The 26,147-nt window shown below is 35.4% G+C and overlaps 1 protein-coding gene across 1 annotated transcript in view; it reads left to right on the top strand.

Moving 5' to 3' along the window:
• Positions 1-26,147, top strand: part of ADAMTS19 (ADAM metallopeptidase with thrombospondin type 1 motif 19) — a 286,463-nt gene that overhangs the window by 179,465 nt on the left and 80,851 nt on the right. The window contains exons 11-15 of the mRNA XM_032156524.3: positions 4,469-4,570; positions 9,975-10,105; positions 11,002-11,174; positions 16,818-16,945; positions 23,220-23,340. Coding sequence (XP_032012415.1) covers positions 4,469-4,570; positions 9,975-10,105; positions 11,002-11,174; positions 16,818-16,945; positions 23,220-23,340 — 655 coding nt within the window. The remainder of the gene's footprint in view (positions 1-4,468; positions 4,571-9,974; positions 10,106-11,001; positions 11,175-16,817; positions 16,946-23,219; positions 23,341-26,147) is intronic.

The following is a 26,147-nucleotide window of genomic DNA, read 5'->3' as shown; positions in this document are numbered from 1 at the left end:
TGGGTGATGAAATAAACTGTACATCATACCCCCATGACACACGTTCAGGTATAACAAACCTGCACATGTACCCCTGAACTTAAAAGTTAATTTTTTTTTATTTATTATTTGAGGCAGAGTCTTGCTCTGTTGCCCAGGTTGGAGTGCAGTGGCATGATCTCAGCTTACTGCAATCTCCAGCTCCCAGGTTCAAGCAATTCTCCTTCCTCAGGCTCCTGAGTAGCTGGAATTACAGGTGCCTGCCACCATGTCTGGTTAATTTTTGTATTATTAGTAGAGACAAGGTATTACCGTGTTGGCTAGGCTGGTCTCGAACTCCTGACCTCAGGTGATCCACCTGCCCTGGCCTCCCAAAGTTCTGGGATTACAGGTGTGAGCCACCATGCTTGGCCAAAAGTTAAATTTAAAACAAAAAGTATGTTGCCTTGGTTCACTCTCCAGAGCCTTCAGGAAGTTGTTTTTTGTATTCTGTTCACAGTTTATAGTTGATACCTACAAGAGGGTTGGTTTTTTGAGAAATTAATCCACCATTCCAGAAGGGGAATCTTTTTATCTTAATTCTGTATCATTTTTCTTTAAAAATTTAAAATAGGTTCTTCCTTCTTTTTAGTGTTTTCTTTTCTTTGGGGGCCTCCATTATATAGATATTACCAGTTCTCATTTCTTTTATTTTTATTCCCTTTCTTTAACACGTCCTGATGTAACCATGAAAGAGTCCCTTGCAGCTTGCTGCTTCATTCATTGGCTATCCATGGGTTACATTTCCCTTTCTATGCCTATCACTCAACTTCTGCAAGTAGCTATGTACGTGGAATGGAGGAGGTGAAAGAGAGAATGTCAAACTTATTCAGTGGGCAGTGGCCAAATCTTCTCTGTTAAAGCATAAAGTTTCTAGGATGTAAGTGAGCTAGATTTCTAACATTTCTTCCCACTAAAAAGAAGGTTTATAATTAATGTTTAAATCCAATAAGTGTTACATTATGTAGTCAATGTTTATTAAGATTTATCCTCATTTTTATCAGTCTATTTGCTTACCATTGCTTTTCAGTCCTTTCTTATAAAGTCTTACTTCTTTTTCTTAAAGAACAACATTTAGAAGCAACTTTGGGGCAGATCTATAGAAGGTATACACTCAGTGTTTGTTTCACTGAAAGTGCCTTTTTTTAACCTTCAAACCTGAATAAAATTTTAGCTGAGTTCAGGAGTGCAGATTGACAGAATTTTTTCTCTATTCTAATAATTATAATGAAGTTCTGTTATTCGAAAAGAATGTTTCTAAAATTTTATTTTATATTTGAATTTCCTTTGCAATCTGTTATTGAAAATGTATTTGAGAGAGTAATACAGGGAAAAGAAGGTAGCTATATGTCCAAGGATTATTACTTCAATGCATATGCAGTTAAAATTATCTTATTTTAACATAAATTTCAGAACATCTTAATGGAACTATTTGCTGTAAAGAAAGGCATGGGTACAGCTTAGCTTTGAAGATAAATTTTATAATATTTGTACAGGACAATTAACCTTCCATTTCAATACATAGTACATTTTTGTAACATTTAAAAAGCCTATTTGAGATAAACATCCAAGTACATATTATATTCTTTTAATAAACTCTTTTTACTATAGAAGCATAACAAAGGAATATCATGTTATTTCTATTAGTTTGCTAGAAAATGCTGGGTTTTGCATCTCTGTTGTGGATTCCTATGCCAAGCATTTTAAATTATAGGGTTATTGTCTTAACTGACCTATTAAGTGGTTTCAGCAACTAAGTTGAAAAAAATATTTGACTCTTGCCTGTGTAACATATGGACAGTGTTTGGCTCTAATGTAATACCCATAATGCCCCATTCTGCCCTTCAGAAAGGGCTTGCTATTATGTACCTCTAATGTGACATACCTGAGGTATTCCACTTTTCAATGTGAAAACTATCCATACTATTTCTTCAACATTTTCTTGCCTTACTTGTGGGAGTTTGGTTTGAACTTCTAAATCTGAGTTATTTTTAAGACCGAGGCTGTAATTTATTTACCATAAGATCCCTAGACCTACAGAACAGAAAGGGTAAAAGACATCTCTGAGAGAGATTTTATTCTACGTGACCATGCTTATTTTGAAAAGCTGCCAAGTTTGCTTGTATGCTCTGAGTGTCTCAAGTGGGAATCAATGACAGTACCTGCGGTTTCGAATAGCAGCAGATAATGGTGGAAGGGCAGAATGTAGACCACCAACAACATTCAACAAGCAAGCATTATTCCAAAACTACAGTGTAGATTTGCTTTTTCAGTTCAGTATGCATTGGTTAACTAATGAACTTGAATAAAATAATTATTGTTATGAGATAACTAAGTTTTATTAAACGCTAGTAAAGAAAAATTCTTCTTTCAATTTTCTAAAGAAAAATCAACGTTTGACCCCATAATTATCAAACATCCTTGACAGAAAGTTACTAGATGGGTGAAAAATTTTTAGAATCAGAAATGCTCAGGTTAGACATCTGCTAACTGAAATACTCTTAAATGTCACCACAAAAGTACATGAAAAACAATTGAACTCTTTGCCTATTTTCAAGAGTTTAAAATATTACAAAGGAGCAATATGATTTATAGGCATTCTTTACAATAATTTTCTAGATGAATTTTTGGTAAATGCTATGGGCAGTTAGAAGAAGCACACTAGTTAAGCTAAACCATATCCTAAATATAATAATATATATTTGTGTGACATATTTTCAAGCTGGAAAAAAAGTCACAGAAAAGAAAATAAGGTAAATTAAATATATCTCACTGTCTCCACAGACTATTGAATTTCATTGGATCTGTCATTTCTTTGTGTTAGGAACATTTCAATTTCACTGTTAGATATTTTGAAACATACAGTAAATTGTTGTTTAAAAAAAAGCTTACAAACAGTTCAGAAATCTAAAGTATAGGAAAATAATATTTTGGGATTTCCAACAAAGTAAGTATTAGGGTAATTAAATATTAAATATATTGCAAGAATATATGTTTTAAATAGTTCTGTTACAATTTAAATATATTCCTCAAATATATCTAATAGATTTGGGTCATAAGTTAACTTTAATTTTGCTGTGATTTTTAGTCTATTTTGAACACCAACACCAGAATAAGTTTCCTAAAATAACCTATTATGTTATCAATCTGCTGCTGATCAACTACTAAATGGCTTATTTTTCCCTACAAACATAAAGTCCCTAGTCTTTCCTGGCTCTTCTGTCTTTTCCGCCTTGTTCTTTACTACTCTCCCCCATGATATTCCTACTCCCATTGCACCAGTCTGCTCACCTTTTCGTAACTATGCCTTTCCCATTTCTACTTGTTCTGTCTTTATTGACCTGTTCTCCTCCACCCTCTTCTCCCAGTATCTGGATAGGTAGTAACACAGTCATCTTCACTACAGATTTAATACTCAACTCACTTTTTTTTTTCTTTTTTTGAGACAGAGCCTCATCCTGGCACCCAGGCTGGAATGCAGGGGCACTGCCTCAGCTCACTGCAACTCTGCCTCTCGGGTTCAAGCAATTCTCGTGCCTCAGCCTCCTGAGTAGCTGGGATTGCGGGTGTGCACGACCACACTCAGCTAAATTTTTAAGTCACTTTTAAATGTCCTTTATGGATTTCATATTTCTGTACAATTGTTAAGAATATGTTTGAGTCTAAAAAATGTAAACCACCTTACAAAAAGTCTTTATTAATGTGTGTGTTAGCCTCTTCATATCTATGTCTCTGAGCTGACCATAATTATAGCTGTGTCTAAGGTTTTTGACAATTTTTCTTTTACATTTCCTCAGAGTTCTCTTTGCTTATTGTTGCCGTGTTTCAGCTGCCTTATCCCAGTATTTTTTATTCCCTTTAACATTTCCATAGAAAATTTTCATTGTGTTCTGAAGATGTAAAAATCCTTCATACTGAAGTAAAAAGTACTGATAATTTACAGAAACATACACATTAAGACTATATTATGTCAGGGGTCAAGACTATATAATGAATTAATAAAGCACTAACCATGGCATTCAAGCATAAAAGCAGAGTGTAAGTGAGAATACACTTTTAGGGCAGCAGACACTGAATTTATAACACAAAAACAAACACTTATTCTTCCAGCCTGGTCCATGTGTCATAGTATATAAATGACGATTTCTGTCTTAATTTTTTCTGTTGTATCTACATCATCTTGTGTAACCATATGTGTTTTATTTAAGGAAGTTTTAAAAGATTTAACTTCATGAAATAGATTTTTCTATCATTATGTATCAATCTTCCCATCACTATAAATGAGCCCTGTACTATTTCAATGATAGGTTTAATATTTTAAGTACCTAAAGCATATTTTTCTTCAAATAATTTTTGTTGTTCTATCAAAATAGCTTTCTTAACAATGATTGGCTTCACTTAAAAAAATATGATACCTTCCCCTTATCAGTTATTGTGCCTTTGTTTTCAGCATGTAATTTGCACAGGATTATGGTGCAAGGTAGAAGGTGAGAAAGAATGCAGAACCAAGCTAGACCCACCAATGGATGGAACTGACTGTGACCCTGGTAAGGTAAGTCATTTTTGTTGTCTGAATTTAATGAGCATACTAGATGAAACTTGAGAAACTTGCATTTTCTCTGCCAGTTACATTTGTATTCATCTTAGCACTGATGGAATAATATCAGTATATACTAAACTATTAGTATTTCATCAGTTTTAACATTTATACTTTTTAAAATCCATAGTTGTTTTGTTAATATCAATGTGACGAGGTTTTATTTTATTTGTTGTTGACTGTGAGAATGTTGAGTCATATATATGCGTTAATATAGCAAAAATGTGAATTTTTTTACTTTTTAAACAGAAGTAAATTAAGCACAAATAATAGCATAAATGGTAACATTTCTCATTGCCAATGAATCTTTTCAAGTATAAAATAATTCACTTAGAGCAACTGAGTATTTTTTCCTTGTCAATATAATAATCATCCATAAAATATTCCAGTTGACATTTGGAGATTAGTAAATATTTGGCTGTCTGTGTAGTTTAATGTACTTCATAAAGCTTTAAAAATTTATTAGTATACATTTCCAGATCTAAATAACTGCTTTTGAAAATTAATTTTCCTTTGAGGAATATGAAGAAGATGGATTTCACATGCATTTAATAATCATGGTTAACATGATCAAAAGATAACAGATCAATAGTTTACCTAATTTTCTAATTTGCATATTGTGATGGGAAAGTAGAATTGTTATAACTGTACTCAGTTGTTAAGATCAGAAAGCTTGCCTCTGAAGAGCATGAATGTGTATTACATTTGAAAATAAACAGCAATGTAAAGAACCTATAGATTGCTTATGGTGAAATACTTGAAGAAAACATGAAATTAGGTGGGGTTTTATTTTAAAAACATATGGATTTGAAAAATGGACAGAAATGAAGCTATTCAACTTCTAGAAATTCGTCTTAAGAAAGTAGACACACAGACGCACATACACACACTCACACATGCACACACAGATGCTTAGGCAAGAATGCAGTTTGTAATGGTGAGAAATGAGAAACAATAAAAATATTCATTAGGAGACGAATGGTCACAATGTAGTTGTTAAAAAATGAGGGAGATACATATGTTCTAACCTGAAGAGATCTATAAGACGTGGCTGTTAGTTGATAGGCATGTCAGAAATATTGATACTTTACAATACAGTTTGACATTAAAGGAAAACACAGTTTGTATACAGATGTGAATACACACAAAAAAACACACACTCACACACATAAGTATATATTTTCAAACTCATAAAATTAGCTAGGCATGGTGGCGCATGCCTGTAATCCCAGCTACTCAGAAGGCTGAGGTGGAAGGATTGCTTGAGCCCGGAAGGCAGAGGTTGCAGTGAGCCGAGACCGCACCACTGCACTCAAGCCTGGGTGACAGAGCCAGACCTTGTTTCAAAGACAAAAAGAAAAAAAGAAAAAGAAAATATAAACACAAAATTCCAAAGTGTAATTAGAAGTTACCTCTTGGGAGGGAAGTAGAATTGATGGCTGGGAGTACGTCAATGAGAGGGATGGGTGAATATAACTTTTCTGCAGCCATTTCTGGATTGTTTGACATAAGCACGCAGTGACTTATTACTTCTATGATTTATTTAATTAGAAAAGAAAAAAAGTACAAATTGTTTAAATCCAAACTATTTTTGAAAAAAAACTAGAAAGATTTTATCACTATATATTATCAATAAGAAAATGATTCCTTAGAGGGAATTTCTGTAAAATATCAGTTAATTGTTTATAGACTGTGCCAAATATTTCCTATAAACTTAAACAAAGCATCAGAATTTGGGTCTGTTTTATTTTTTAAATATATACACAGAAGTACAAGAACCTGTGTATATCAAGCAAGCCTCCTGATATTGTGCTAATTTATTGCTTGAATCATAAAACTTTGCACCAGCAATCATTTTTATCATCCCTGAAACACAAAGGAGTAATATTAAGAGATAACCAAACATACTGCGATGAGCCCTCTAACATCACATAACTCATTCGTCTTTAGTTTTTTAGCAATATAAAAATCTCTTTATTTTTATAATCTGGCACCTTCAATATTTTTCTGCTATGATTTTTTCCCTTGTATATGTAAACATAATTTGCATTCTTGAAATCTTTAAAATAAACTTATTTTGCCAGTTAAAACTGTAATTACTAAACAAAAGTAAAATGTTTTATTTTCCTATAATTGTGTTAATGAGACTCTCTTAGAGGTTCTGTAATGCTTTGTTTATTGAAATAACTAATGAAACTCTCAGTTTTCCAGGCCATGTGGGCTTCTTCAAATACTCATCTGTTCCAGCTCTTGTAGAAGCCATCGTGAAAATAGCTTCCAACACTCTGCCATTGTGTGCAGTAGTGCTAAAATATTTGAATGCTTGCAACCTCACACTAAACACTGCAAGCTCAATACATTGCTAACCAAGAGACAAAGCTTGGGATTTTGTAACGGATAACACTCTAGTGATATTAATCAAACTGTATAAATCTAGTTAATCTAAGAGTATATAATTACATCTGAAAAGGCGCTTACAGAATTCTATGCTTCTGAATAATTTTGAACAAAAAGGTTTATATACTCTTTATGGACAGCATATTACAAATTGAAAACAACTTGTTTTCTTCTCTTTTTATATTTTTTATATAATTTTATATTTCGCAATTTACAATACAAATATCAATGTGTTGGCATTTACCTTTCAAAGAGATTAAGTAGTGGGCAAATGATTTATACAAAAATAATAAATGTATGTATTTTACTTTCAGTACTTACTAGAAATGAAAAGAGGGGAAAGAGACATTAAATACCAATTTACTAGAACCTTAGACTGTTTGGAAGGGTTCTATATGATATATTTTAGTTATTTATTTTCCCAAATTGAGAATCTTGAAATTACCATCATAATTTATTATTGGAAACAATGAAGACTGTAATATCCTAACAGTCACAATGTGCATATGTACACAGCTTTTTGCCTTCCTTCCTCCTCTTCTCTCTTCCACAATGTACGTACAAGATTTGATCAGAGACTGATCAGGCTCCTTTGACATCTTCACAGATGCCTTTCAAATGTATGTTTTCATGAACTTCCTACACATGTCCAAATAAAAATTTAGGAGTATAGAACTATAATTAGTGTGTTGGGTCATGCACTGTCCCCAGGTGGTCTATATTACATAATCCCTTAGTACTTTTATAAATCAGACTGAATTAGTAGATAAGACAATTTTTTTAGTGTTTTCAACAATACATAACTTCTTTTTTGAAGCTAAAAAATGCAAAAGTTGTATGAAACAAATCATGCTGCTCTCCATAATATCCCTAATGATATTTATGGAAAGCATCATTAGGATTATTTTACATATAATCTTATATTGTATAATAGTTTAAACAAAACATTTAACACTTTCCTCATTGTTGAAGCACAGAACCATATAGAAGACACAAAAGCAGGTACCCTCTAGCTTCATCCAGACATCTGGTTATCTGCAAGGTAACAAACTTTCAATATTAAGCTGTAGTACTTTCTTCAAATTTCACTGATCTGTATATGCAAATAGGTTTGCATATCTGTGTCCATTTCTCTTCATCAGCCAGATGTGTTACAGTTTAAATGATGTACAAATCTAGGTCCCAGTCCCTTCCAGATATTTTCGTCTGTTATGAACTCTAGCCCAGTCTTTCAATGCCAGCTTGCTGCTAAATGGCCAAGGAGGTATGATATGCACTCTGGGAAACATAAACACCCTTAAAGTAGGCTAAAACAATGTGACCAATTGAAGTTTGACAACTTTCACATTGAATTTTTTTTTCCATGAGTGGCATAACTTTTCTAAGCCCTTAAAACAAGTAACGTAGAAGTTTTCACACGGTTTCCTTCTCCTTTTCCAATCTTTAAACTGCATCTTTGTACAAAATCCAAATTTATTTAATGAGAATCTTAGCATATTGATATTCTCTGAGTTGTTGATCTTTATTTTGTTTTTCAAGTTTAGATTAAAAACTTTTTGAATCTAAAAGAGGTTGAATTTAAATGTTGACATTATTAGAGAAAATCTACAGGGACTAATTATTTTATTGCCTATAAAAATAAAGCACTAACAGGGCCCACACAAAACTATATGGTATAGCGTTAATTCTCTTTTCTAAAAATAGCAATAAAAACATATTATCAAAGTAAATTATAAAAACAGATGAATATCGGAATGAACAGAATTTTGCTTAGATTTCTGAAATTATTAACATAATGATAGTTATAACTCTATTATTATTATAGTTAGCCCTTATTAAATCCTTAGTAAGGGCTATACATCGTGTTTAGTGCTTCATTCAATTCCTAAAAAAATTGTTAGGTAACTATGATTATCATTCACATTTTAGAAATGAGCAAGCTGAGAATCAGAGTATTTCTGTAATTTCCTCAAAATCCTTTGTAAATTGTGTTGCCATTAAGTGTAGAAGTTCATTTAGGGCTAGGAGGATCAGCTTACTCAACCTCATTATTATACAATCACTAATCTAAATGCTTGTAATCTTGCTTATTATTCTCAATATGATTGTTACTTTTACCATGTTTGCTATGACCATCATCTATTCGATTTTCAGGAATGAGGAGAAATTTTAATAACCCGTCCCTCAAATTCTAGCAACCACTCCTGGGTGACCATCAGCAATGTCTCTCATTGCTTTTATTTTCAGTGAATGAAAAAATAAAAATAAAAAAATGACTACACTTCTTTCTCTTATTCCAGTTATCTTTACCAGTTAATAGATACCAAGTAAAGTACAAAATAATTGGCGTGAAATGACAGAATTTCAGCATCTAATTGTCCAAGTCTTTCAAACCAACTTGCTATAATGTTAATGTTTGAGCTTGATGGGAATTCTTTCAGAAAAAAAAAAAAAGCATAAAGGAAAGTGCTAAAATCAAACAGTACTTTTTAAAAATTACAAGTTAAAAAAGTACCCTGAGTCACTGACATTTCATATGAAAATTACTAAATTTGCTAAAAATGTCTGCTTTGACGTAGGACATTTATTTCTTGTTTCCGTTCTTATATATTACTCTGATTTTTTGTCCCTTTTAAATTATTATCTGTTTCTTCAATGCGTTGGATTTTCTTTCCTGCTTGTGCAACCTTTACCCTACCTCTATCACAAGAACTGAATTCTTAGGGCTATAGTAACAAATATTTGTACACTGCTTTCCCAACAAGACTGTATCTGTGAGAACTGGGCAATTATATTACTATGACAAAAAAGAAGTGCCAACTTATTTTTGGTCTTTCCTAATTCCCCGTGTTTGTGGCTCTAGTAGACCTGATTTAATTGCAATTCCAGTGACATTATAGGCCAGCGAATGATTTTCAGTTGTGCCCTGATTTGTTCACCTAAGACATAACTTTTGGAATAGTGGTGTAAGGCTGGAGAATGTACCAGCAGGACCTCAGCACCTGAACATCTGGCCGGAGAGTGGAGCTTGTGGAGTCCTTGTAGCCGAACCTGCAGTGCTGGGATCAGCAGTCGAGAGCGCAAATGTCCTGGGTAAACTCAAAGTTCCCGGTTGTGGGAGGGCATTTCTTCAATTTTGGAATGCAAAGGTTTTACTGATAAAGCATGTTGGGAAGCAAAAGAAGCTCCTCAAACTCTACTCACGTTGGAAAACAGAAAAGTCCTTCAAATTATTTATTTTATATAAAAACTGCCTTTAAGAAGAAAATACAGACCAACCCTTCTAAGAATAAATAATGAAAGCTACAGAAGGTTATTTCTTGAGTAAATCTATAAAATATTATATTTCAATAAACAGGGAGATGTGTATTAGAAAAATTATGTGAACATTTACAGGAACTGGGAGAAGAGCAGAAGGATGATAAGAAAGAGAATGAGAACAAAATTAATGACAGCAAAAGCTAAGACTAACGAAAAACAGAAACATGCTAAGCACAGGTACAGACAGGAATTATTATGGGATCAGCTTGTTGAACCCCATTATTCCTAGAGGAATTCTAGGAAAGTGTGAGAAAGTCTTTCCAGAGCTTTAAACTCTATTGGTGGAGAGGTCACATGCAGTTGTAAAGAATTTATATAATTTATATAAAAACACCTCCTTAATAATTCTAAGAACCAAATTTCTTAATGGGCATTTGAAGGCTTTCTATTTTCCCCTCAGTTTCTGCCCTTTACTCCAGTGTATCATTTTCATGGTAAATGGGCTTTTATTCCTCATGTATTTTGGAAGGTATATTGATCAAGGTTTAGAAAATATATATAGTTAAAGAAATAAATATATGAATTTGCTACTACTATCATTTAATGTGTCCAAGTTTTCAAAAGTAAATATAAGGGGTTATATGTTATTAATATAATGACCTTTAATTTAAAAACTGGGTAGTTCACATAAAAAACGTAAAATTGATTATTTGTACTTTCTTTTCTAGGCTAGGTTCTGAAGCAAGGGATTGTAATGGTCCCAGAAAACAATACAGAATATGTGAGAATCCACCTTGTCCTGCAGGTTTGCCTGGATTCAGAGACTGGCAATGTCAGGCCTATAGTGTTAGAACTTCCTCCCCAAAGCATGTACTTCAGTGGCAAGCTGTCCTGGATGAAGGTATGACCAACCGGATCACCACCATCTTTGTTAACTAGATTTCTAGGTTTGCCAAGTGTTTTTACAATAGTCAGATTATTTTACATATTATCTTCAAAATATTTCTGAACTTTAACTTTTTCTACCTGTGCAGACATATAATAACCACAAGCACTGACAAAAATATATTTTAAAAATATGAGAAGCTGTTACCCCATACCTATTAGAACAACTAAAATAAAAAGCAGTGACAACACTAACTGCTGGTGAGAGGATAAGGAGAAACTGGATCTCTCAGGCATTGCTTGGTGGGATTGCAAAATCATGCAGCCACTTCGGAAAGCATAGTTTGACAGTTCTGTAAATAACTAAACATATACTAACAATACAGAAATCATACTCCTGAGTGATGGAATACTCCTCAGCACTAAAGAGGAGCAAACTATTAATACATGCAACAACCTGATAGATCTCAGAGCATTATGCTGAGTGAAAAAATGTCAATCTCAAAAGGTCCCATGTTATATGATTTCATGTGATAATATTCTTGAAATTATAAAATTACAGAGCTGGAAAACAAATTCATACAAATTAGTGGCTGCCAGGGATTAGGGATGCTGGGGAGAGGGATGGGTATTACTATAAAGGGGTAGAATGCGGAAGATCTTTGTGCTGATGAATAGTTTCAGACCTTGATTGCGGCAGTGGTTGCACAAATCTACAAATGTGATAAAATGGCGTAGAGCTATACACACACAGGTATCAATGCCAGTTTCCTGGGTTTGCTGTAGTTCTATAGTTGCTCAGGTATAACCATGGGGAGAAACTGAGTGAAAGGTATATGGGAACTCTCTGTACTATTTCTGCAAGTTATTCTAAATATTTAATTATTTCAAAGTAAGAATTCTAAGAAAATTGTATGCTGCCTTATTAGTTAAGAATGATATGCCAAGCAAGGTGGCTCACACCTGTAATCTCACCATTTTGAGAGGCCAAGGCAAACAGATTGCTTGAGCTCAAGAGTTTGTAACCAGCCTGGGCAATATGGCAAAACCCTATCTCTACCAAAAATACAGAAAAAAAAATTAGCTGGGTGTTGTGGCGTGTGCCTGTAGTCCCAGCTACTCAGGAGGCTGAGGCGAGCCCGGGAGGCAGAGGTTACAGTGAGCCAAGATGGTGCCACTTTACTCTAGCCTCGGTGACAGAGCGAGACCCTGTCTCAAAGAAAAAAAAATGATAATATTTGCCCATGGTGAGTGGGCTGTGGGTGTGGGCTGAGTTGCAGTTACCAAAAGTGACAGATTATCTGATTTCATTGGTTATGATGCCACTAGTCTCTCTTTTCTCCCCTTAGTCAATTTGAACTTTGTTTTCCATCATTCCAATCACACTGTTCTCAATAACCTAAACTCCATTGCCTGTCCATTTCAGTGCCCCCATCTGATGAAACCCTTTTCTCAGAGTAGCACCTACATACAAGCACTAATGGAAACAACCAAACAATGGGGCAGATTATTCCACTACTAGTGGTAGTGGGGGGAAATATAGCAGCCACTAGATTACCTCCTTATTTTCTGATATCAAGACACATTAGCCTAACTTAGGATACTTCATCTGCTTTCTGCTATATGGCAGAATTTTAATTCCTCCTTTCCAAGGCCAGTCCCTCCAGTTGTGGCCTCGATGCCACCCCCATCTTCCCCTTTCAGGTATCTTATTGATTACCCCCACTTTCATATAGTTAATCTTCTCTGTTTTGGATCATTCACATTTTTTTTTTTTTTTTTTTTTTTTTTTTTTTTTTTTTTTTTTTTTTTGAGACGGAGTCTCGCTCTGTCGCCCAGGCTGGAGTGCAGTGGTGCAATCTTGGCTCACTGCAAGCTCCGCCTCCCGGGTTCACGCCATTCTCCTGCCTCAGCCTCTCTGAGTAGCTGGGACTACAGGCGCCCACCACCACGCTCGGCTAATTTTTTGTATTTTTTAGTAGAGACGGGGTTTCACCGTGGTCTCGATCTCCTGACCTCGCAATCCGCCCGCCTCGGCCTTCCAAAGTGCTGGGATTACAAGCGTGAGCCACCGCGCCCGGCCACATTTAATTTTTTAACATATTTAAGACTCTGCCACTAAAACATAAAAACTTCCCCTCAAGACCATAGCCATCTTGAGCTGGTGCACCTACACGTTTCCCTCCTCACAACCACCCTTCTTAGAAGACCTGCCTGTATCCCAGCCCTTTGTTTTTTTCCCTTCAATCTGGATTCCACCAACACAAGTCTTTCTAATGTCATCCAGGAGTCTCATGGAAACAAAACCAACTAAATAGTTTCCCATCCTCTTCTTAGTTGACCCTTAAATACATTAAGGTGGCTGCCCACCCCCGTGGTTCTTGGAACACTCGTGTGCCCTGCTTGGTTTCTGTGTTGTTAACACCGACCTGGCTTCCCTCCTACATCTCTGGTGTGTTCTCCTTCTGCCTACTTCAAACGCTATTCTGTTTTCACTGTGCATTTTCTTTTTAGGTGATGTTATCTATTCCCATGACTTCAAATATGCAAATAATACATGAGTTTACGTCTTCAACTAGATTTTCCATTTGAGCTCCAAACTTGTATGTACAACTCCCTCGCTGATATAGCTAATTGGATATCTGCAGGTTTTAGACCAAACACATGATCATAACCCTTCCTATTCATGTCCATTTGATCCTCTTTAGTGTGTCCCATATCGTTGAAGGTAACACTTGCTTTTCAGTTGCACAAACTTGGCCACCTGGTTTATAAGGATATTTCTGTGGCCTGCCCCCTTTAACTTCTCCTGCCTCATTTCCATCATTCTCTTTTATAGAATCCTATATGGCCAGGCTGCCTTCCATTCCACCCCTTAGATACATCTGCTCTCTTATTTTTGGGCCTTTATACCAGCTGGGCTTTGGCATAATAGGCTTTCCTTCTCAAGCTTTGACACCGTTCTTTATTTATTTACCTTGAACACTTCTGCTGATTTTTGGGACTCAGTGTATGTCAGTTCCTCTAGGAGGAAAGAATCCCTCTGATCCTCCAAATTATGTGTCCCTTCCAAGTACCACACACACAACCTGTAATAGCACATTTTATTGTGTCTGCATTCCCTCTAATGTCTGTCCCTAGTGTATCATCTATTGTATATTAAGTGTCCAATGAATATTTGTTAAAGAAATTTGAATACATAGCCAGTAACTTTTTATTGTAAAAACATAATCAATATGACTGTTCACGTCATGAAAATTTTCTGATTATTTGAGTGTTAATCCTGTCTCTACTTCCAACTGGCTGTGACAGTTAATAATGTCAAGTTTATTTGAAACTCATTTACTTATGCATGAAATAAGAGATAGAAAATAGGTGTTCTCCAAATTAAAGAAAAATCAGACTTGGATGGGCATGAATTTAAAACACTAAAGCTGTTAGAAATCACAATTAAAGGAACTTGTGACTCTTACACAGTGATGTATTATCATCAAAATAATCCACAATAGCTGTTTGTATAATCAGCAGGTTACCATTTGTGATGATTTTGCAACACGTATCAATCAAACTCATCAGTCTGTATTTCAAATAAAATATACAACAGTCACTAGCCTACATGTATTATAGCACTATGGAAGAAATGGAAATACACAATTCTTTTAAAAACGTGTCACACCTTAAAATACAAGTGGCTGTATATGTTATATAATACATGAATCCCTGCCTAGGAGAATTAAATGTGGGGTAGCAATGCAGCAGTGAACATTTATTTTTAGAGAAAAGACATGCATGGCTTCAACATTCAGGTATTTCACATACTTTGTGTGTGCCAAAATTTGGCTGAAATCCATGTCTAATGCATATCTTGGAAACAGTTGGTCTCTTAAATCAAGACAGAGCCTGCCTGCCAAGTATGGCATGTTACATGGATCACTACAATGTCACAGCCTTGAGGGTATACTCCAGAAATGAAGAGTGGTATCAAATGTTTATGTCATCTGTACAGCTAAAGTCAGTACAGTGTGTTGGCAATATGTTTTAAAAGGAGAAATAAAAAGATTTTCATCTGAATTTTTGCTTGGAATATGAATGGAATTTTCTAGGAGATGAACTCTTTTCAATATTATTTATTCATATATCTGGTTTGCTCTTCTCTTCAATGAAAACTCCAGAAAGAGCATTATATACACCACTTTTAAAGTGTTGCAATTATAGCAGCTGTTTTTAAGTTCAAAGATATGACATAGTAAGCAGTCATTGAATAAACATAACCTACTTTGAGGTGTGAGAGCACACTGAAATGCTTTATTGCGGCTTATAATGGCATCTTAAAGGAAAATTTCAAAACCATGCACATTAAAGGCCATGTTCCAACTCCCCAAAATTGTTGAGAGCAGTATTCAGAAGCCACATGTGAAAACTGTTCGAAATGTTCACTTCTGAAGGCTCATTTAACTGTCTGTCTTCTCTTTGCAAAGTGATACCCTGTTCCATGCCTCTGGCTGTTATTTGGTATTTATAGAATCCCATCAGCATACGTGGAACTTTACTGAAGACATAAGGGAAGATCAGTGTCAGAGACTGTAAACTTTTTTCCATTCTATTTATATAAGCTTAATAAACAGTAAAGGACCGGGCTGGCGTCAAGCCAATAGAGTAGTAATGTAGCATGGAAATTGCTCTGAGGTTTCAGATTTGGATAATAGTATTACTAGTGTTACCAAATACTACAGCTCCTCTGTAGGAGGCTTAGAAATGGACATAGCACTTTAAAAATATCGTGCCACTTTCTGAGCCTAAAAGGCAAGTGTTTTAACCCCAAACATCCTATCTCATTGCTCAATGAGGCACATAGAAGACTGGCAGCGGCTTAGGAATTATTTACCTGGAATAAAAGTTCTCAACCTAGATACCGTATACAATGACATGGTTTCTGCATAAGTGGTGAAGGGGACAGAGTTCTCACTAGCACATCAGCAGTTGCACATAACTATGGATGCTCTCATGGGATGGTACTGCATTTCAAAACAATATTTCTGTTGCATTGTAGTAACAATCCTAGTAACAGAACTGATTTTACAAATGCAATTGTTACTATAATCCTAGTAACAGAAAGTTTCATGAGAATTCTCATCTTAGAGGCTTTTCTTTCTCCCTTTAGACATTTTTTCAATTAGAAAATGTCAACTATATAGAAATAAATACTAGTGCATTGAAATTTAGAAGACGTCAATAAATAATTCAAGCATGAAGTAAATCTTAACCAGGACTTAAAGACAGGTAGAATCCTGGTGTCTACTAAAGATGAAGAGGATATCGTTTCAAAAAAAATATGAGCATAAAATTGGGGTGTGCCAATATTATTCAGGGAGGAGGTCTGGATTGTGTATGCTAGATATGTTGTGCCATAAAATAACAACTGATATATTTTAAGCTAATTTGAAGCCAGATTTCTTAGAAGATTAATATTCACTGAACATCTCCAGGCACCTGATTTATTACACATAGAGATCTTCTAATGTTATCTACTCTAATATTACATTACTTAATTAGCATTGAATTATTTTTTACTCAATAACGATTCTGAAAAATGAAGCTTAAGATAAAAATATTTATGCAGTAACTTTTTCTCATTTCTTTTTATCTACTCTGTATGTAGAAAAACCATGTGCCTTGTTTTGCTCTCCTGTTGGAAAAGAACAGCCTATTCTTCTATCAGAAAAAGTGATGGATGGAACTTCTTGTGGCTATCAGGGATTAGATATCTGTGCAAATGGCAGGTGCCAGGTAAGACATTCCAAAAAAAAGAATTTATATGTTGAAGGAAAATTGTGGGACCATTGAGCAACTTCACAGCATGGTTGAAAGCTTTGGACTAAGATTCAAAAGATATTGCTATAGTCCTGCCTTGACTGTGACCTTGAGCAAGTCTGATTTACTTTGAGAACTCATTTTTCCATCTGTGTAATAATGGGTTTGACTTGGTACTCCATAAAATCTATTACTAACTGAAAGAATCTGAGATTTTGATTGTGTAATATATATATTACAGGTTTAAAATTGGAGCACTTTGGACATTTTATGTCAAAATATTTCAGACCAAAAATTCAAGTACTCTAGTTCTCCACGCCTTGTGTCTAAGACTGAGCCATGAGTCAAAAATCAACAAAATTGACCTTATAACTCATATTCAAGTATCATCAATATACTTGAATCAGATGATTTTTAAATGCATATTCAACTTTCTTAAAATAAACATTTTATTTGCTTTTCTCTTTCTTTTAAAAAATGTCCATTATATGCATGTATGTGCTTTTCATCTATGTTTAGAAAAAATAGAATTTGTTACAGTGATTATGAAGAGCATAGTGGAGAGATCAAAGTGGAGAAGTGAGCAGTTGCTAGTCATGGTTCTGCCACTGTCTCAAGTTGACATTCCCTGGAAGATTAATACGCACAAAGTTTAATGCCAAGTGTTTTCATGATCAACATCTATGTGGAGATAAGGAAGAGGCAGGTTTGGGCACAGTGCGAAATCAGGCTCTGGTGCAGTCACAAGACCTTAGCTGACCTCGTGGGAAGCGCTTAAACTGGCATGGGGCTTGAGCGTTTTTACCATTTGGGGTGAGAAAATCAGGCCATTTACTCTCAGCATCTACTATTGTTTGGATACAAGCTGCCCCAGGAAGTGGCTATAACTTTGGGGAAAGCAGGTTTCCTTGGTCTAGATAATTTCTGATAAACCTTCCAGAAGCAGGAGAGAAATAAATCCTTTAGCAATGAAAGAGGCTGCTGAGTGGAGTGGCACTGAATCCATGACAGCCTTTAGGAAACTGTTACTGGGCAAATCACTTAAAATATATTTGCATGCATTAACTAATCTGTAAAATAAAGTTGGTAAACCATTGGTCATTGACTTTGTGCTATATACACTCCTTTGAGAATTTGATGAATTTGTTTTCCTCAGAAAAATGCACAACTGAACACACACATACACACATACACGCACACAAATGCCAAAAATTGAAAACAATTTCAAGCTATGAATGGATCAATCCATGATCCAATAGAAGTGTATGTACTTCTGGGTAGGAAGCTGGGAACAACATGAAACTTAAATGCTTTCCCAGCTCTGAGATTCTATATTTTGCCAGTAGGCTATAAGGTTTAAAGCATAGAATCATGTAAAACCATTGGCATAAGAAGCAGTCTTTTGACTACATATTAATTTCTTTTATTCTTTAACAGAATATGGCAATTACCAAAATGTAGTTTTTCATTAAAAATTATAGATATTTTACCTATACATATTTTGTTTTCAGAACTATATGCTGTACTAGTAGAGCTTTCATCTCATCATTATATGTAAATCTGTTAGATTATTGTATGTCTTAAATGAATTTATTTCTTAAATTGTGTATGTCAAATATAATAGCCTAAATTGCTATGCTTTTTACTTAACAGTATTGTATAAGCCAAATCTTTTACAGAGTCCCTGGGTAAAAAGTAAAATTACAGCAACAACAACAAAGATTTTGCACAAATGCTATGTGGACCTGATGATTATAATTAAATTAGAATTATTTGAAATGGATTGTGACTTATAATAGCATTAAAACACTTCAAGATTCTGGCTTTTTAATTAAAATGCTTCATTTAGTCTTTCAATAAAATTGAAAACATGCCTCTTTAGTTTTTCTGACAACCCTTAACAATTGGGGGTTTGACTAGAGTGTTTTATCATTAACTATATAGCACCAAAGCTGAATGTAGCATTCCAGACTTAGTGAACGAAAGGCAATTGAAAGCAGACAATTTTCTCTGGTGACCCATTTTGGTTCTGTGATTTTCTCTTACTGAAAACGATAAGGAAGGCTGGAGCCTGTATGATCATGTTATTTGCGTATCTCCCGCACACCAGTGGTACCTCAGGTACTTGCTACCAGTCACGTGGCATTGCCCCTTCAAAGTAGTTCATCTTCAACTTTTGGATTTATGTGAGCATATTTTGATATGTGTGGATACTTAAAACTACCCATTATAAAATACAAAATATTTACCTTTTATTTTTAAGATATGTGATTATTGAACTGTAGTATATATGTCTATTCCTTACTTTTACTTTAGATTTACAGACCTTGTAATATCCTAGTTAAAGGATTGGGAAAAACTAAGAAACTACTAAGTACCAACATATTTAATAGTTGAACTGTTATTTACTGTTTTCTCACCATTTGCCAAGAGGCAATCCGGGTACCAGGGATAGAGCAATAAACATACTTTTATCATTTCAAAAGTACTCTAGCTCTCCTCAACTTTTTCCCCATTTGAACGTGGAGAGACTTTTCTTCTCCATCTAGGACTCCCAGGTCAGGCTTCTGCTTAACATTCACTTCACATACTTGGTTGTGTTCTGCGCATTTCCTGTAGTGGCTACTTCTTTTTTTTTTTTTTTTTCAGTTTTTAAATAATATATAATTTGATATCTTTTTTAATATATAATTTAGGTTTTAGGGTACATGTGCACAATGTGCAGGTTTGTTACATATGTATCCATATGCCATGTTGATTTCCTGTACCCATTAACTTGTCATTTAGCATTAGGAAAATCTCCTAATGCTATCCCTCCCCCCTAACCCCACCCCACAACAGTCCCCAGAGTGTGATGTTCCCCTTCCTGTGTCCATGAGTTCTCATTGTTCAATTCCCACCTGTGAGTGAGAACATACGCTGTTTGGTTTTTTGTCCTTGCAATAGTTTACTGAGAATGATGTTTTCCAGCTTCATCCATGTCCCTACAAAGGACACGAACTCATCTTTTTTTATGGCTGCATAGTATTCCATGGTGTAATGGGATGGCTGGGTCAGATGGTATTTCTAGTTCTAGATCCCTGAGGAATCGCCACACTGACTTCCACAATGGTTGAACTAGTTTACAGTCCCACCAACAGTGTAAAAGTGTTCCTATTTCTCGACATCCTCTCCAGCACCTGTTGTTTCCTGCTTTTTTAATGATGGCCATTCTAACTGGTGTGAGATGGTATCTCACTGTGGTTTTGATTTGCATTTCTCTGATGGCCAGTGATGATGAGCATTTCTTCATGTGTTTTTTGGCTGCATAAATGTCTTCTTTTGAGAAGTGTCTGTTCATGTCCTGTGCCCACTTTTTGATGGGGTTGTTTGTTTTTTTCTTGTAAATTTGTTTCAGTTCATTGTAGATTCTGGATATTAGCCCTTTGTCAGATGAGTAGATTGCAAAAATTTTCTCCCATTCTGTAGGTTGCCTCTTCACTCTGATGGTAGTTTCTTTTGCTGTGCAGAAGCTCTTTAGTTTAATGAGATCCCATTTGTCAATTTTGGCTTTTGTTGCCATTGCTTTTGGTGTTTTAGACATGAAGTCCTTGCCCGTGCCTATGTCCTGAATGGTATTGCCTAGGTTTTCTTGTAGGATTTTAATGGTTTTAGGTCTAACATTTAAGTCTTTAATCTATCTTGAATTAATTTTTGTATAAGGTGTAAGGAAGGGATCCAGTTTCAGCTTTCTACATAGGGCTAGCCAGTTTTCCCAGCACCATTTATTAAATAGGGAATCTTTTCCCCATTTCTTGTTTTCGTCAGGTTTGTCAAAGATCAGATAGTTGTAGATATGCAGCATCATTTCTGAGGGCTCTGTTCTGTTCCATTGATCTATGTCTCTGTTGTGGTACCAGTACCATGCTGTTTTGGTTACTGTAGCCTTGTAGTATAGTTTGAAGTCAGGTAGCGTGATGCCTCCAGCTTTGTTCTTTTGACTTAGGATTGACTTGGCGATGCGGGCTCTTTTTTGGTTCCATATGAACTTTAAAGTAGTTTTTTCCAATTCTGTGAAGAAAGTCATTGGTAGCTTGATGGGGATGGCATTGAATCTATAAATTACCTTGGGCAGTATGGCCATTTTCACGATATGGATTCTTCCAACCCATGAGCATGGAATGTTCTTCCATTTGTTTGTGTCCTCTTTTATTTCATTGAGCAGTGGTTTGTAGTTCTCCTTGAAGAGGTCCTTCACATCCCTTGTAAGTTGGATTCCTAGGTATTTTATTCTCTTTGAAGCAATTGTGAATGGGAGTTCACTCATGATTTGGCTCTCTGTTTGTCTGTGATTGGTGTACAAGAATGCTTGTGATTTTTGTACATTGATTTTGTATCCTGAGACTTTGCTGAAGTTGCTAATCAGCTTAAGGAGATTTTGGGCTGACCCAATGGGGTTTTCTAGATATACAATCATGTCATCTGCAAACAGGGACAGTTTGACTTCCTCTTTTCCTAATTGAATACCCTTTATTTCCTTCTCCTGCCTGATTGTTCTGGCCAGAACTTCCAGCACTTTGTTGAATAGGAGCAGTGAGAGAGGGCATCCCTGTCTTGTGCCAGTTTTCAGAGGGAATGCTTCCAGTTTTTGCCCATTCAGTATGATATTGGCTGTGGGTTTGTCGTAGATAGCTCTTATTATTTTGAGATACGTCCCATCAATACCTAATTTATTGAGAGTTTTTAGCATGAAGAGTTGTTGAATTTTGTCAAAGGCCTTTTCTGCATCTATTGAGATAATCATGTGGTTTTTGTCTTTCGTTCTCTTTATTTCTCCCTGAATAAGCTTTGACTTGCTGATCAGAGTTCTGTGCTAACACTTTGTACCTCTTGACAGTGATAGGCCCCCCTTGACAAAAGGAAAGAATGCTGTATTGTGCAGTTTTAATGTGACTTTTGCTCCCAGCATATTCATCCTGCAGCTGCATTTAATAATCTGCTAGCTTCCCCCACCCCAACACCAGCAGCACCAGTCACAAAGATTCTGTTTTGGTTTCAGTTGTATTTCATATTTTAAATTTTCCTCTAAAATAATTGGAACCTATTATAAATAGATGTATCATCAGTCTCTGTTCCAAATCCTTCTTGATCAGGAGGAATTGTGTAATACTACCATTTATTTCTGACAGTACTGACATACTAAATCCTGCCCTTTGAGTACGTACAACTTTGCCTCATCAATGGGAAGCAAACATTATTTCCAAGAAAAGAGGCAATTGATTTGGCCTTAGAAGATTCATATAAACAAAATTCTTCTGGGAGCTTATAAAAATTAATTCCCCAACTGTTCATATTTTCTTAAAGCAGCCATGGGTTTTGAGGAGTTCTTACTCACATTCATGTGCTAGGTGCCAAAGGAGATAGAGATGGATAAACTACAGTTGATTCATGAACTGTAGTAAAAATAAACATCTATGTTCAGTTTTCCACAAAGTTAATATTTACCATTTAGCACTTACTTTACAATCACTTTAAAAGTTAAGCCATCCATATAGTGAAGTATATCTGTTCTTTGTTGAGCAGAAGGAATTAAACTAATCATGTTGTATTTAATAGAAATGTGATTTCCTTTGAGACTTATGTAAATTGCATTTTTCTCAATAATATTTTTTTCCAAATTACTTTATGGTATCATTTAATACTTACTATAAAAGATACGCTAAGCTGGTCAGAGTGGATCACACCTATCATCCTAACATTTTGGGAGGCCAAGACAGGCAGATTACTTGAGCTGAGGAGTTCGAGACCAGCGTGAGCAACATGGTGAAACCTTGTCTCAACAAAAAAAAAAACAAAAATTAACCCAGCATGGTGACACATGCCTATAGTCCCAGCTACTCGGGAGGCTGAGGTGGGAGGCTGGCTTCAGCCTGGCAGGCAGAGGTTTCAGTGAGCCGAGATGGAGCCTCTGCACTCCAGTCTAGGTGACAGAACCAGACCCCATCTGAAAGAATAAAGAGAGAGAGAGAGAGAGAAGAGGGAAGGTAGGTGGGTAAGCTCTCATCACTATCTTGGTAATTTTACAGATTATGTTATTTGACATTGGCTTGTATTAGCTTGCACAAGAGAATATGACATTTTATAATATGACATTTTATAAGTTTTACAATTAAATATATCTGGTTTATAGAGACCAGATTTGTCCCAAATTAGTAGTAAAACAAGAAAAGAATACCGCTATTTATGATGTGCTGTCATTCTCTTGTTACAGAAAGTTGGCTGTGATGGTTTATTAGGGTCTCTTGCAAGAGAAGATCATTGTGGTGTATGCAATGGCAATGGAAAATCATGCAAGATCATTAAAGGGGATTTTAATCACACCAGAGGAGCAGGTAATTTTTCTTTATTTTTTCATAAATATTAATCCCTGCAATCTTTGGGGACACAGATTACATTGAATTTAACTTAAGAGATTATAGTTCTAATTCTGTTGAAGACTTGCAATGGGTATTAAGTGATTTTTGTGATGACATACAATACATGTGATATGAGCCAAAAATTCTAACAAGCCCATTTCCCAATAATGAAAATATGAAGTCATCTGTTGTAAATTTAATAAGTTAGAACAGCAAGGGAATAATCTAATTTGCATTGGCTAATGTTATCAGGTTTCTACAGACCTTATTCTCCAATGCAAAGAATGATGTCTACTGGAAAATAATGATTCGTAATAGCCTAAAGCAACCATTGAGAATAGTAATCTTCTGGTTTTCAGCTTTCCATCTTTATTTTTTTCTTAATGTTTTTGCTACATTATCTTAATGTTTCACTACATTTTTGGAAACAGAGGGTCCATGACAGTGTAGCATACAACCAAGAGGCGTCAGAAGATGTGAGATAATGTTCCAAATAGATTAATAGCAGAGTCATCCTCTTTTATTTTCTCATCTGTAAATAACTAATACTCAGGGGATGTGAGATTGAAATTATGAATGATCTACGTAGTATTCATTTAAAGTAATTCACAACAAAATATGATATTGTCTTTACTGAAATATGGTGGTCCCAAAATGTGCTTTATGTACAGAAAATGCTTTATACTCAGGATCTTAAGCTTACTGGAAAGAAGCAAACATTTTCTGTGTTTACATTAGTCTGTTACCTGGGCATGCGTCTTGCACCCTTAATATTGGTATCTATTTTCATGATTGATATGCTTATATCAAATATACTCTTTTCTTTTTAAAATTATACGTGTGCTTTTTGAGACAGAATGTTACTCTGTTGCTCAGGTTGGAGTGCAGTGGTTCATGGCTCACTGCAGCCTTAACCTCCCATGCTCAAGCAATCCTCCCAACTCAGTCTCCCAAGTAGCCAGGACTAGAGGCATGCACCACCATGCCCAGCTAATTTTTTGTTTGTCTGTTTGTTTTTTGTAAAGATGGGGTCTCACTATGTTCCATAGACTGGTCTCAACTCCTGGGCTCAAGCAGTCCTCCCATCTTGGCATCCCAAAGTGCTGAGATTATAGCCATGAGCCACTGTGCCCACTCTAAATATGCTATTTTTTATCGTTGATATGCTTGTATTACATATACCAACATTTTCCTAGTTTAAATTTCTTTTTGAAAAGAACAAGAATTCTAGACCTAATATATGAATTAATTTTAATACAAAGAACAGGGCATTTATGTTTGAGTAATCGAGAAAACAGTTCATTCGAGATAAAAGTCCTTCAGAAAAGAAAATTAGTCACAGTTTTCTAAAGTATGAATGTAAATTGTTTGCTAGGCCTAAGCAGAATAAAAGATAAGTGAGCCTGAATATCTTAAAGCCTAGAAATCACTAAGGCCTATGGCAAATTGCAGATAAAACTCTCAGTCTTCAAAGTGGTGAAAAAGTTGATAGGTCCCACACATCAAAAATCTGCCATCACTCATTTAGAAAAAATAAATAAATACTTAGCTGAAACAGGCTCTCAGACTATCAACTGAGAAATTTAATTACAATAAGCTTTTTCTGCCTGATCGCGATGGCAGAAGTTTTTTGCTTTGTTTTTTTTTTTTTTTTTTTTTTTTTTTTGAGACGGAGTCTTGCTCTGTTGCCCAGGCTGGAGTGCAGTGGCGCAATCTCGGCTCACTGCAAGCTCCGCCTCCCGGGTTCACACCATTCTCCTGCCTCAGCCTCTCCGAGTAAGTAGCTGGGACTACAGGCGCCCGCCACCACGCCTGGCTAATTTTTTGTATTTTTAGTAGAGACGGGGTTTCACCGTGGTCTCGATCTCCTGACCTCGTGATCCGCCCGCCTCGGCCTCCCAAAGTGCTGGGATTACAAGCGTGAGCCACCGCGCCCGGCCTGTTTTTTATAGTGCAGAAATTCAAAAAAATTTGAAAGGCTAAAGAAATTTAAACATATTAGAGATTTTAAAGAATATTCTTTCATATTTATTTAGTATGCCTGGAAACATCTCACAGAGTACTGATGCCTTTATTTAATTGTAATACTTCATATTTCCACTAAGCATAGAAAACAGAAATACCATTAAAAATCAGTGACTGTTTTTACTCTGACTGTAGTTATATGAATATATATTTTCCTAGATTTCTATTTCAAATCCCTTTTTTATTCCACTTTAATTTCTACTTTTGTTCACTGTAGATGTTATATTAAAAGCATGTTTATTTGGAAAATATCAGCAGTGCCTAAGATACTACAAATATTAAAGATTAATAAGGCCACTTTCTTCCTTACAACTCTATGTTAATTTCACATTGCTCACAGGGAAGAAACCAGAATTCTTAGCTTGGACCTTAAGGTCTACATGTGTTGTCCCTGTCTGTCTCTCCAGCCTCGTGTCACACCAAGGTCCTCTTCCTTCTCTAAGTTCTTACAGGTGCTCACACTGACCATGCCCCCACTACCACCCACCAGCCTCCGCCACACACACCCACATCTGGAATTTCCAAATGTATATCAATCAGCTTTCTCTTGGCTTTGATGGATAAATTCCTAGATACCACATAGTTCTTAGTTCAAATATCATTTCTTTAGTGAAGTGATCCCTGAAGTGATACCTCCTATGACTAATGACTATTTTAGTGATGTTTACCATGTTTGTATCCATATCGTTTAGCTCTAGTCACATTTATAATTTTATGTTCACTTGTCTTTCCTTTCCCATTAGGCCTTAAGCTCAATG

The sequence above is a fragment of the Hylobates moloch genome, unplaced genomic scaffold (assembly GCF_009828535.3).
Source record: "Hylobates moloch isolate HMO894 unplaced genomic scaffold, HMol_V3 SCAFFOLD_6, whole genome shotgun sequence".
Classification (NCBI taxonomy): Eukaryota; Metazoa; Chordata; class Mammalia; order Primates; family Hylobatidae; genus Hylobates; species Hylobates moloch.
This window is presented reverse-complemented; position numbering and strand designations above follow the sequence as displayed.